At 40.0% G+C, this 13,751-nt stretch overlaps 1 protein-coding gene across 5 annotated transcripts; it reads right to left on the bottom strand.

Moving 5' to 3' along the window:
* Window positions 1–972: 972 nt before the first annotated feature.
* pomt1 (protein-O-mannosyltransferase 1) lies at window positions 973–13,704 on the bottom strand. 5 transcript variants are annotated; one of them, XM_069143630.1, is made up of 20 exons: window positions 13,576–13,704; window positions 5,722–5,844; window positions 5,516–5,622; window positions 5,375–5,425; window positions 4,854–5,000; window positions 4,665–4,773; window positions 4,516–4,575; window positions 4,314–4,407; window positions 3,983–4,138; window positions 3,743–3,873; window positions 3,553–3,648; window positions 3,386–3,478; window positions 2,979–3,075; window positions 2,689–2,781; window positions 2,460–2,571; window positions 2,266–2,363; window positions 2,030–2,143; window positions 1,816–1,942; window positions 1,429–1,606; window positions 973–1,327 (listed from the first exon to the last, which is right to left on the bottom strand). In XM_069143630.1, the coding sequence occupies exons 2-20, from the start codon at window positions 5,832–5,834 to the stop codon at window positions 1,153–1,155; spliced, it is 2,151 nt and encodes a 716-aa protein (XP_068999731.1). In that variant the 5' UTR covers window positions 5,835–5,844; window positions 13,576–13,704; the 3' UTR covers window positions 973–1,152. The 5 variants fall into 5 exon arrangements, with proteins under 5 accessions (XP_068999731.1, XP_068999732.1, XP_068999733.1 ...); XM_069143631.1 differs by lacking the exon at window positions 13,576–13,704 and adding an exon at window positions 13,275–13,408; XM_069143632.1 differs by lacking the exon at window positions 5,722–5,844.
* Window positions 13,705–13,751: the final 47 nt, after the last annotated feature.

The raw sequence follows: 13,751 nt of genomic DNA, 5'->3' as shown, positions 1-13,751 counted from the left end.
TGTTCTTAACATTTGTTTAATTTCTATCTCCTGCTCATTTTGTTTATTTACACATCAACAACACACATCATTAGGTTCTGTAGCACAGTGAAGTTCTAAAAGAACCTCGGAACATCACAGAGGAACCAACAGTTCAACATGAGGGACAGCTGGAAGAAAAACAGAACCTCCAACACATTTTAACAGCAGACAGTAGCAAAGTGGTTCATTTTCCTAAAACTCTCCGACTGTCAGTCAACATTCAAACAAAACAATTAGTTCCACTTTTAAACATGTATGTTGATATCTGGACTTATTATTATATATTGTTATTGTTTTTGTTGTCATCCTGCATTGGAACACTTTCCAAAAGAAATGTACAAATAATATACTGAAATATGAACACACGTTCACTCAATGTTACAATCACATATATCCTCAAACATATGAAAACGTCATGCTATGAAAATATGTATCTTTAAAATGTTTTCAGTGCTTAATCACAGTAACACATCTTAATACTTCCAAAAGAGATGTGCACGTGATATACTGAAATAAAAGCACGACTAAGTTCACTTTGTATAATTATACTCAAATATAACTTTAAAATATTCTGAAACTTCAGGATATTTAAATGTGTTTGTTAAAATATGTTTTCAGTGCATCAGTCCAATGATCATTTTCAGGATACATTTTAAAATATGCAAAAAATATATTTAAAAACATAATTCAAATCAATACATTTTAGTAATTACAATAAACTATTGGCATATTTGTCTAATAATATTACTAATTACTAATTATATTTATTCTAAAGTGGATTAAACATTAGATAGAAGGTTAGGTAGAAGCATGATTTTAGTTTTATTTATTCATCAATAGTTCAATCTGTTATAAATATGTTTGAAATACAAAAAGTATATATATTTGATCACCTGATCAACATGATGCAGTTCAACAAGAAGTCAGTTGGATGTCAGAATAAAAGCACACTTTAAATTTTCAGGTTTTCTTTTATTTTGAAGTCAGTCTGGCAGCAGACATGTTTGTGTCACCTGTCAATCATTGTTTACATCATCAGTGGGCGGGGATTCAGTCAAGAGTGAAGCTCCTCCCCCAACATGACATCACAGACAGCTGACAGTGTGTTCAGGTGCACAGACCCTCCGATCTCTACCGGCGGCGGTACAGGATGTCCCAGGTGTCCCTCCACCTCAGCTCCTGCAGCTGATTGGCTGACAGCTCGGGGCTGCCGTAGGTCAAAGGGCAGAAGGTCCGATAGGACAGGAAGACGGACAGCAGGACGGCCGCCACACACACCTGGAGCGCACGGCGGTGTGTCCCACTGCTGCGGAGACACACAGAGGCGGTGTTGCTACGGTGACACAGAGGTGGTGTTGCTACGGTGACTCACAGCGAGACATTTAAAAATGATGAAGGTGTGTGTACCTGAGCAGGTGATTGTGTGTGTGCTCCAGCAGGGCGGGGCTCAGCAGGTGCAGGTAGACGAGGGCCGGCAGGTAGTGATACAGGAAGAGAGTTTTGTCCATCAGCAGGAAGGGAACAAAGTTCACAAACCAGCCACCGACACACACACACCCCAGACACACAAACTGATCCCACACACCTGCGCGCGCACACACACACACACACACACACACACACACACACACACACACACACACACACACAAACACACACACACACACACACACACACACACACACAATTACATGTCAGAGTGGAGCATCTGTCTGCAACAATCTTTGTTGCTGCTGCAGGTTCAGACCAGGTGTATGTGTTTGTGTGTGTGTGTGTGTGTGTGTGTGTGTGTACCATCGGGAAGGTCTTTGAAGCCCCGCCTCCTCCTCAGCAGGTAGACAGCTGCAAGCAGCTGATAGGCCAGCAGGCTGAGGTTGGCCACACCCCATGACACTGGGTTACCAATCAGATGGATCTGAGCCTGAAACACAAAGACAGACGGCCAATCAGAGCGCAGAGCAGGACGGACTGCGTTACAGTGTGTTTTGTGTGTGTGCGTGTGTGTTACGTTGGTGGAGGTGTGCAGCCAGTATGCGATGTTGGTTTCCATGGTGATCCACTCCATGGGGGCGGAGCTGTATTTGTGTTCCGACTCTTCCTGTTTCACCATCAGCATCTTCCACTGCCGTGACATCACAACATGACGTCACTCTACTGCCATGGCAACTGTCCTGTTTTCTTTTCAAATTTCACTGCTTCCTGGTTGCGATCTGATTGGACCGTGACGTGATGATGCGTTCGTACCTGTAGCTCCAAGAATTTGGCCCAGAAGGAGATTTTTCTGTCGACATCGATGTGAGTCGGAGAGTGAAGCTCCGCCTCCCGCTCCTTCTGCTCCTGACCTGTGGTGATGCATCATGGGACATTGTGACATCACTTCAGTAACGCTGCAAGACTTCATCATTTAGTGTTCATAGTGCTGAGGTCAGAGGTCGTACTGGTTCCGTATCGGTGCTCCTCCACCGTCCAACCCAAAAGAGATCTGAAGTGTTTCTCTGCAACGACCTCCAGCTGACGGAAACCCCAATCAGGAAGAGACGCCCCGCTCAGCTGGACACAGAGAGACAGAGACATACAGGGAGACATGAAGGGAGACAGTGAGACAGACAGGTTATCGTGTCGTTGCTCAGCTCAGGTGTGTCATATGAGGTCACTTCCTGTCAGCACCTTGAGGACGGCTGAGGTGTTGACGTGAACCAATCGGACTTCAGACAGGATCGTCTTCCACACATCAGACTCTGCCTCCTTGTTGGCGATATCCTGAACACACACACACACACACACATCCTCTTGCTTTATCCATGCTGTGTTCCTGACCTGCAGTTCCTCCGGTGGACACCAGGGGTCACTCAGCCCTGATGCGGGTCTAATGTTTACATGAACAAACACGGAACCAAGATGGTTCCTGGATCAGAACCGGGACTGTCCGGTCCAGAGATAAATACATGAAGACTCACCACCCTCCACAGGTTCTGTGTTGCCATGGAAACATTGAAGTCGACATAACCGGACACTTCCTGTGCGTGAGGACTCATCGGAGCGGCGACGTCATGACTGAAACACCCAGAGGACACAAATCAGAGACTACAGCTGCCAGGGTGCATTTCACTCAGCCAATCACAGAGCTGCACAGCAAGAGGCCATTCAGCTATCTAACTAGCTAACTAACTAACACATCGACAAACTAACTAGCTAACTAATTAACTTGCTAACTAACTAACAAACTACTCAAGTGATTAACTAGCTAGCTAACTGACATCAGATTGGATTAACTAACTAGTTAACTAACTAGGATCACACCCTCCAGCTTGTCAGATGTCAGACTGTCCTTGAAGGCAGCGCAGCAATCAGATGACCCATTTACCTGTTGAGGAAGCGTGAGGTCATCCCGTGCACCAGCTGGATGACATCACCATGACGGACAGGTTGAGGAGGACGGCCCACCACCAGCTCCTGTCTGCCAGAGAAACACAGACACATGAGACGGGGACTACGTCTCCCAGCATGCCTTGAGGCAGACAGGTAACCTACCTGCTGGGGTCTTTGATGATCCACCAGTTGTTGACGTCCTTGAAGGGATAACAGGTGACCTGCTGCTGGTGAGAGCTGCCCCGCCCATTTTCATACCTGAACATAGCGACAGGAAACAGGAAGTGGCGTAAGTCAAACTCACACCGAGAGGCTTCTGATTGGCTGCTGTGTCCATGTGAACTAGCAGCACCTGATTGGGTAGTTGGCTTTGTGTGAGTGGAGCCAGCAGGGGATTGGCTGGGAGGCGGAGCTTCTTAAAGTCACTTGACTGCCATAGGCTACTTCCAGGGGCTGACCCTGAGTGATCCTGGAGAGACCGCCCTGAGGACCGCAGCCAATCAGTCATCAATACATCAATTAATACATCAGCCAATCAGTCAACGTGTGTTTCCCTGTGTGTGTGTGTGTGTGTGTGTGTGTGTGTGTGTACCTGCAGACTGGCCTGGAAGGCGGAGCTCATCAGCTGGTCATGTGGTCCACTGCGGTTCAGGAGACTCAGATGAACGTAGAACCAGAACACGTAGAGCAGAACAGGAACCACTAACAGACACACAAGTCTACACACACACTGCACACACACACTCAGCTGCGCGCACACACACACACACACACACACACACACAGTTTCAGTGATCTGGTCCAGGATGCGTTCAGGGACACTGAGCGATCAGATGTCACAGTGTTCCTGAACGCACCACTCGCACCACAACAGGTACCTTAGCAGACCTTTCTGAGCGCGCTCAGTACGAAGCTGCACTCACATGACTGACAGTCTGGTCTCCAATCAGGCTCCAGGTGTGCAGAGAGGCCACACCCAGCAGCAGCAGGTAGGAGAACACGCCCATGTACTTCACCCTGACACGAAACACGTTGAAACACGTTGAAACACGTTGAAACACGCTGAAACACGCTGATGTCTGCGGTTCCTCCAGAACACGGACCAACCACAGAGCAGGTTCTCACCCGATGGCCGCGGAGCAGGAGACACCTGAGAGGAGGAGCCAGCCGTACCTGGGCCAGGAGCTGAGGGGGAGGAGCCAAACTGCTGTCAGACTACCGATTGATTGATGTTCTACAAAATAAAAAGTCAATGAGGAGCAGGTGAGCTCCACCTGTAGGGGGTGTGGTGGAAACGCAGGTAGGAGACGAAAGCCAGCAGCACGAAGAAGATGAGCACAGCCTCCAGCAGCATGAAGCGCGACTGGACGATCAGAGAGTTCTCTGGAACCACAGAGACGGAGGGTCAGCTGGGCCTCACCACCTTCACGAGGAGACAGCGTGGTGCCCGGGTGGAGACTCACCCAGCAGCAGCAGCAGAGCGGCGCCCAGAGCCGACAGGTGAGAGAACCGCAGCTCCAGAGTCAACAGGTAGACCAGAGGAACACACAGAGCTCCACATAGAGCCGGCAGCACCCGCAGACTCCACACACTCACACTGCTGGGGTACTCTGTGACACAAAACAAACACTCACTGCTGGGGTACTCTGTGACACAAAACAAACACTCACACTGCTGGGGTACTCTGTGACACAAAACAAACACTCACACTGCTGGGGTACTCTGTGACACAAAACAAACACTCACACTGCTGGGGTACTCTGTGACACAAAACAAACACTCACACTGCTGGGGTACTCTGTGACACAAAACAAACACTCACACTGCTGGGGTACTCTGTGACACAAAACAAACACTCACTGCTGGGGTACTCTGTGACACAAAACAAACACTCACTGCTGGGGTACTCTGTGACACAAAACAAACACTCACACTGCTGGGGTACTCTCCACTCTGGTTTGTTTAAAGTGGCATCTGTTCTTACCTGCTCCAATTCTGTTCCACACAAAGTTCCCGTCGAACCCTCCAAGGTACGCTGTAACAACAAGAACAGGAACACGTTGGAACACGTCTGACGGAAACAAACACACCTGCAGTCCAACATGCTGTCGTCATGGTAACGGACCTCCGAGGGCCAGGACCATGTGACCGAGCGGCGGCCCGCTGTCGTCGATGAAGAACACCCGCTTCATGTAGAGGGACACGAACTGGCCGTAGTAGAGCTCATCAAACCTGAACACACACACACACACACACACACACACACACACACACACACAGTCAGAGGAGTCTGCTGCCAGCTGCCCAGGTGGACCAAACAAACACACTCACACCACGGCCTTTGGGTAGCTCAGCTGGCCCAGTCGGGTCCAGAAGGCCAGCAGGGAGACCAGAACCAGGACCAGGTCCACCTGGGCCGTCACCACCAGGGGGAGCTGCAACATCGCTGACGGCCTGCAGGGGGCAGGGAACACAATGTTAACTCCTTCTCCAAAATAAAATAACATCACATGACAGGAAGTGGTTCTCTGGCCACACAAAGAACCGCAAGGTCAGGTTCTACTACAGCCTCAGAGTCCGTCTGAACATATTTAGAACACGTCTGTCTGAACGTATTTAGAAAGTCTTTCTGAACATATTTAGAACACGTCTGTCTGAGCATATTTAGAACACGTCTTTCTGAACATGTTTAGAACGTCTTTCTGAACATATTTAGAACATGTCTGTCTGAACATATTCAGAACGTCTTTCTGAACATATTTAGAACGTCTGTCTGAACATATTTAAAACACGTCTGTCTGAACATATTTAGAACACGTCTTTCTGAACATATTTAGAACATCTTTCTGAACATATTTAGAACACGTCTGTCTGAGCATATTTAGAACACGTCTTTCTGAACATGTTTAGAACACGTCTGTCTGAACATATTTAGAACACGTCTTTCTGAACATATTTAGAACGTCTTTCTGAACATATTTAGAACGTCTTTCTGAACATATTTAGAACACGTCTTTCTGAACATATTTAGAACATGTCTGTCTGAACATATTTAGAACGTCTTTCTGAACATATTTAGAACACGTCTTTCTGAACATATTTAGAACACGTCTTTCTGAACATATTTAGAACGTCTGTCTGAACATATTTAGAACGTCTTTCTGAACATATTTAGAACACGTCTTTCTGAACATATTTAGAACGTCTGTCTGAACATATTTAAAACACGTCTGACTGAACATATTTAGAACGTCTTTCTGAACATATTTAGAACACGTCTTTCTGAACATATTTAGAACACATCTTTCTGAACATATTTAGAACGTCTTTCTGAACATATCTAAAACACGTCTGACTGAACATATTTAGAACACGTCTTTCTGAACATATTTAAAACACGTCTTTCTGAACATATTTAGAACGTCTGTCTGAACATATTTAGAACGTCTTTCTGAACATATTTAGAACACGTCTTTCTGAACATATTTAGAACGTCTGTCTGAACATATTTAAAACACGTCTGACTGAACATATTTAGAACACGTCTTTCTGAACATATTTAGAACACGTCTTTCTGAACATATTTAGAACGTCTGTCTGAACATATTTAGAACACGTCTTTCTGAACATATTTAGAACACGTCTTTCTGAACATATTTAGAACACGTCTTTCTGAACATATTTAGAACGTCTGTCTGAACATATTTAGAACACGTCTTTCTGAACATATTTAGAACACGTCTTTCTGAACATATTTAAAACACGTCTGACTGAACATATTTAGAACACGTCTGACTGAACATATTTAGAACACATCTTTCTGAACATATTTAAAACACGTCTGACTGAACATATTTAGAACACGTCTTTCTGAACATATTTAAAACACGTCTGACTGAACATATTTAGAACACATCTTTCTGAACATATTTAGAAGACGTCTTTCTGAACATATTTAAAACACGTCTGACTGAACATATTTAGAACACGTCTTTCTGAACATATTTAAAACACGTCTGACTGAACATATTTAGAACACATCTTTCTGAACATATTTAGAAGACGTCTTTCTGAACATATTTAAAACACGTCTGACTGAACATATTTAGAACACGTCTTTCTGAACATATTTAGAACACGTCTTTCTGAACATATTTAGAACACATCTTTCTGAACATATTTAGAACGTCTTTCTGAACATATTTAGAACACGTCTGTCTGAACATATTTAGAACGTCTTTCTGAACATATTGAGAACACGTCTTTCTGAACATATTTAGAACGTCTGTCTGAACATATTTAAAACACGTCTGACTGAACATATTTAGAACACGTCTTTCTGAACATATTTAGAACACGTCTTTCTGAACATATTTAGAACGTCTGTCTGAACATATTTAGAATGTCTTTCTGAACATATTTAAAACACGTCTTTCTGAACATATTTAGAACACGTCTTTCTGAACATATTTAGAACACGTCTTTCTGAACATATTTAAAACACGTCTGACTGAACATATTTAGAACACGTCTTTCTGAACATATTTAGAACACGTCTGTCTGAACATATTTAGAACGTCTGTCTGAACATATTTAGAACACGTCTGTCTGAACATATTTAGAACGTCTTTCTGAACATATTTAGAACACGTCTTTCTGAACATATTTAAAACACGTCTGTCTGAACATATTTAGAACGTCTTTCTGAACATATTTAAAACACGTCTGACTGAACATATTTAGAACACATCTTTCTGAACATATTTAGAAGACGTCTTTCTGAACATATTTAAAACACGTCTGACTGAACATATTTAGAACACGTCTTTCTGAACATATTTAAAACACGTCTGACTGAACATATTTAGAACACATCTTTCTGAACATATTTAGAAGACGTCTTTCTGAACATATTTAAAACACGTCTGACTGAACATATTTAGAACACGTCTTTCTGAACATATTTAGAACACGTCTTTCTGAACATATTTAGAACACATCTTTCTGAACATATTTAGAACGTCTTTCTGAACATATTTAGAACACGTCTGTCTGAACATATTTAGAACGTCTTTCTGAACATATTGAGAACACGTCTTTCTGAACATATTTAGAACGTCTGTCTGAACATATTTAAAACACGTCTGACTGAACATATTTAGAACACGTCTTTCTGAACATATTTAGAACACGTCTTTCTGAACATATTTAGAACGTCTGTCTGAACATATTTAGAATGTCTTTCTGAACATATTTAAAACACGTCTTTCTGAACATATTTAGAACACGTCTTTCTGAACATATTTAGAACACGTCTTTCTGAACATATTTAAAACACGTCTGACTGAACATATTTAGAACACGTCTTTCTGAACATATTTAGAACACGTCTGTCTGAACATATTTAGAACGTCTGTCTGAACATATTTAGAACACGTCTGTCTGAACATATTTAGAACGTCTTTCTGAACATATTTAGAACACGTCTTTCTGAACATATTTAAAACACGTCTGTCTGAACATATTTAGAACGTCTTTCTGAACATATTTAGAACATCTTTCTGAACATATTTAGAACGTCTTTCTGAACATATTTAGAACACGTCTTTCTGAATATATTTAGAACGTCTGTCTGAACATATTTAAAACACGTCTGACTGAACATATTTAGAACACGTCTTTCTGAACATATTTAGAACACGTCTTTCTGAACATATTTAGAACACGTCTTTCTGAACATATTGAGAGCACGTCTTTCTGAACATATTTAGAACACGTCTTTCTGAACATATTTAGAACACGTCTTTCTGAACATATTTAAAACACGTCTGACTGAACATATTTAGAACACGTCTTTCTGAACATATTTAAAACACGTCTGACTGACCATATTTAGAACACGTCTTTCTGAACATATTTAGAACACGTCTTTCTGAACATATTTAGAACACGTCTTTCTGAACATATTTAGAACGTCTTTCTGAACATATTTAGAACGTCTTTCTGAACATATTTAGAACGTCTTTCTGAACATATTTAGAACGTCTTTCTGAACATATTTAGAACACGTCTTTCTGAACATATTTAGAACACGTCTTTCTGAACATATTTAGAACACGTCTTTCTGAACATATTTAAAACACGTCTTTCTGAACATATTTAAAACACGTCTTTCTGAACATATTTAAAACACGTCTTTCTGAACATATTTAGAACACGTCTTTCTGAACATATTTAGAACACGTCTTTCTGAACATATTTAGAACGTCTTTCTGAACATATTTAGAACACGTCTTTCTGAACATATTTAGAACGTCTTTCTGAACATATTTAGAAGACTTTCTGAACATATTTAGAACACGTCTTTCTGAACATATTTAAAACACGTCTTTCTGAACATATTTAGAACACGTCTTTCTGAACATATTTAGAACACGTCTGACTGAACATATTTAGAACACGTCTTTCTGAACATATTTAGAACACGTCTTTCTGAACATATTTAGAACACGTCTTTCTGAACATATTTAGAACACGTCTTTCTGAACATATTTAGAACACGTCTTTCTAAACATATTTAGAACACGTCTTTCTGAACATATTTAAAACACGTCTTTCTGAACATATTTAGAACGTCTGTCTGAACATATTTAAAACACGTCTGACTGAACATATTTAGAACACGTCTTTCTGAACATATTTAGAACACGTCTTTCTGAACATATTTAGAGCACGTCTTTCTGAACATATTTAAAACACGTCTGACTGAACATATTTAGAACACGTCTTTCTGAACATATTTAAAACACGTCTGACTGAACATATTTAGAACACGTCTTTCTGAACATATTTAGAACACGTCTTTCTGAACATATTTAGAACACGTCTTTCTGAACATATTTAGAACGTCTTTCTGAACATATTTAGAACACGTCTTTCTGAACATATTTAGAACGTCTTTCTGAACATATTTAGAACGTCTTTCTGAACATATTTAGAACACGTCTTTCTGAACATATTTAAAACACGTCTTTCTGAACATATTTAAAACACGTCTTTCTGAACATATTTAGAACACGTCTTTCTGAACATATTTAGAACACGTCTTTCTGAACATATTTAGAACACGTCTTTCTGAACATATTTAAAACACGTCTTTCTGAACATATTTAGAACACGTCTTTCTGAACATATTTAAAACACGTCTTTCTGAACATATTTAGAACACGTCTTTCTGAACATATTCAAAACACGTCTTTCTGAACATATTTAGAACACGTCTTTCTGAACATATTTAGAACGTCTTTCTGAACATATTTAGAACACGTCTTTCTGAACATATTTAGAACACGTCTTTCTGAACATATTTAAAACACGTCTTTCTGAACATATTTAGAACACGTCTTTCTGAACATATTTAGAACACGTCTTTCTGAACATATTTAAAACACGTCTTTCTGAACATATTTAGAACACGTCTTTCTGAACATATTTAAAACACGTCTTTCTGAACATATTTAGAACACGTCTTTCTGAACATATTTAGAACACGTCTTTCTGAACATATTTAAAACACGTCTTTCTGAACATATTTAGAACACGTCTTTCTGAACATATTTAGAACACGTCTTTCTGAACATATTTAAAACACGTCTTTCTGAACATATTTAGAACACGTCTTTCTGAACATATTTAGAACACGTCTTTCTGAACATATTTAGAACACGTCTTTCTGAACATATTTAAAACACGTCTGACTGAACATATTTAGAACACGTCTTTCTGAACATATTTAAAACACGTCTGACTGAACATATTTAGAACACGTCTTTCTGAACATATTTAGAACACGTCTTTCTGAACATATTTAGAACACGTCTTTCTGAACATATTTAGAACGTCTTTCTGAACATATTTAGAACGTCTTTCTGAACATATTTAGAACGTCTTTCTGAACATATTTAGAACACGTCTTTCTGAACATATTTAGAACACGTCTTTCTGAACATATTTAGAACACGTCTTTCTGAACATATTTAAAACACGTCTTTCTGAACATATTTAAAACACGTCTTTCTGAACATATTTAAAACACGTCTTTCTGAACATATTTAGAACACGTCTTTCTGAACATATTTAGAACACGTCTTTCTGAACATATTTAGAACGTCTTTCTGAACATATTTAGAACACGTCTTTCTGAACATATTTAGAACGTCTTTCTGAACATATTTAGAAGACTTTCTGAACATATTTAGAACACGTCTTTCTGAACATATTTAAAACACGTCTTTCTGAACATATTTAGAACACGTCTTTCTGAACTGTCTTTCTGAACATATTTAGAACACGTCTTTCTGAACATATTTAGAACACGTCTTTCTGAACATATTTAGAACACGTCTTTCTGAACATATTTAGAACACGTCTTTCTGAACATATTTAGAACACCTTCTAACGTCTGTCTGAACATATTTAAAACACGTCTGACTGAACATATTTAGAACACGTCTTTCTGAACATATTTAGAACACGTCTTTCTGAACATATTTAGAGCACGTCTTTCTGAACATATTTAAAACACGTCTGACTGAACATATTTAGAACACGTCTTTCTGAACATATTTAAAACACGTCTGACTGAACATATTTAGAACACGTCTTTCTGAACATATTTAGAACACGTCTTTCTGAACATATTTAGAACACGTCTTTCTGAACATATTTAGAACGTCTTTCTGAACATATTTAGAACACGTCTTTCTGAACATATTTAGAACGTCTTTCTGAACATATTTAGAACGTCTTTCTGAACATATTTAGAACACGTCTTTCTGAACATATTTAAAACACGTCTTTCTGAACATATTTAAAACACGTCTTTCTGAACATATTTAAAACACGTCTTTCTGAACATATTTAGAACACGTTCTTTCTGAACATATTTAGAACACGTCTTTCTGAACATATTTAGAACACGTCTTTCTGAACATATTTAAAACACGTCTTTCTGAACATATTTAGAACACGTCTTTCTGAACATATTTAAAACACGTCTTTCTGAACATATTTAGAACACGTCTTTCTGAACATATTTAAAACACGTCTTTCTGAACATATTTAGAACACGTCTTTCTGAACATATTTAGAACGTCTTTCTGAACATATTTAGAACACGTCTTTCTGAACATATTTAGAAACACGTCTTTCTGAACATATTTAAAACACGTCTTTCTGAACATATTTAGAACACGTCTTTCTGAACATATTTAGAACGTCTTTCTGAACATATTTAGAACACGTCTTTCTGAACATATTTAGAACACGTCTTTCTGAACATATTTAAAACACGTCTTTCTGAACATATTTAGAACACGTCTTTCTGAACATATTTAGAACACGTCTTTCTGAACATATTTAAAACACGTCTTTCTGAACATATTTAGAACACGTCTTTCTGAACATATTTAAAACACGTCTTTCTGAACATATTTAGAACACGTCTTTCTGAACATATTTAGAACACGTCTTTCTGAACATATTTAAAACACGTCTTTCTGAACATATTTAGAACACGTCTTTCTGAACATATTTAGAACGTCTTTCTGAACATATTTAGAACACGTCTTTCTGAACATATTTAGAACACGTCTTTCTGAACATATTTAAAACACGTCTTTCTGAACATATTTAGAACACGTCTTTCTGAACATATTTAGAACACGTCTTTCTGAACATATTTAGAACACGTCTTTCTGAACATATTTAAAACACGTCTTTCTGAACATATTTAGAACACGTCTTTCTGAACATATTTAGAACACATCTTTCTGAACATATTTAGAACATTGAAAACACGGAACCAGTTTAAAACAAATATTAACAGTTATAAGGTCCTGTTGAGGTTCTGACTGCGATATGTTCTCATGACGTCAGGCTGACATCATTGATTGACACTGATTGTCCCAGAGTCTGTTCGGCATCAGGATCGGTACCGGGATCGGGATCGGTACCGGGATCGGGATCGGTCTATTCTCTGAAGAGACGCTTCATGAGCAGCGTGTCTCATCATTCACTGTCCGGCGGAAACGTTTCCGGTTTGTTAGCATTAGCCCATTAACTTGCAACTCTCAGACGCCGCAGCTGAATCCGAAACAACCTTCACTGCCTGACGCTACAGCTCACCTGCTGACGTCACTCCAGTGACTTCACACCGACCATGCTGCCGGTTGCCCCCCGGGTTCAGGTCCTGTGTCTTCGCGCGCTCTGCACCATTTCCCGCTGCGTGTGTTTGCAGCAGCGGCCGCTCTGTGCTTCCGGTGTTTGCTTAGTTCTGCCTGCTGATTGGTCCGCTCGGCGCT

This window comes from Embiotoca jacksoni, unplaced genomic scaffold (assembly GCF_022577435.1).
Source record: "Embiotoca jacksoni isolate LCO1_2020_lvr unplaced genomic scaffold, fEmbJac1.0.p SCAF_112, whole genome shotgun sequence".
Taxonomy (NCBI): Eukaryota; Metazoa; Chordata; class Actinopteri; family Embiotocidae; genus Embiotoca; species Embiotoca jacksoni.
This window is presented reverse-complemented; position numbering and strand designations above follow the sequence as displayed.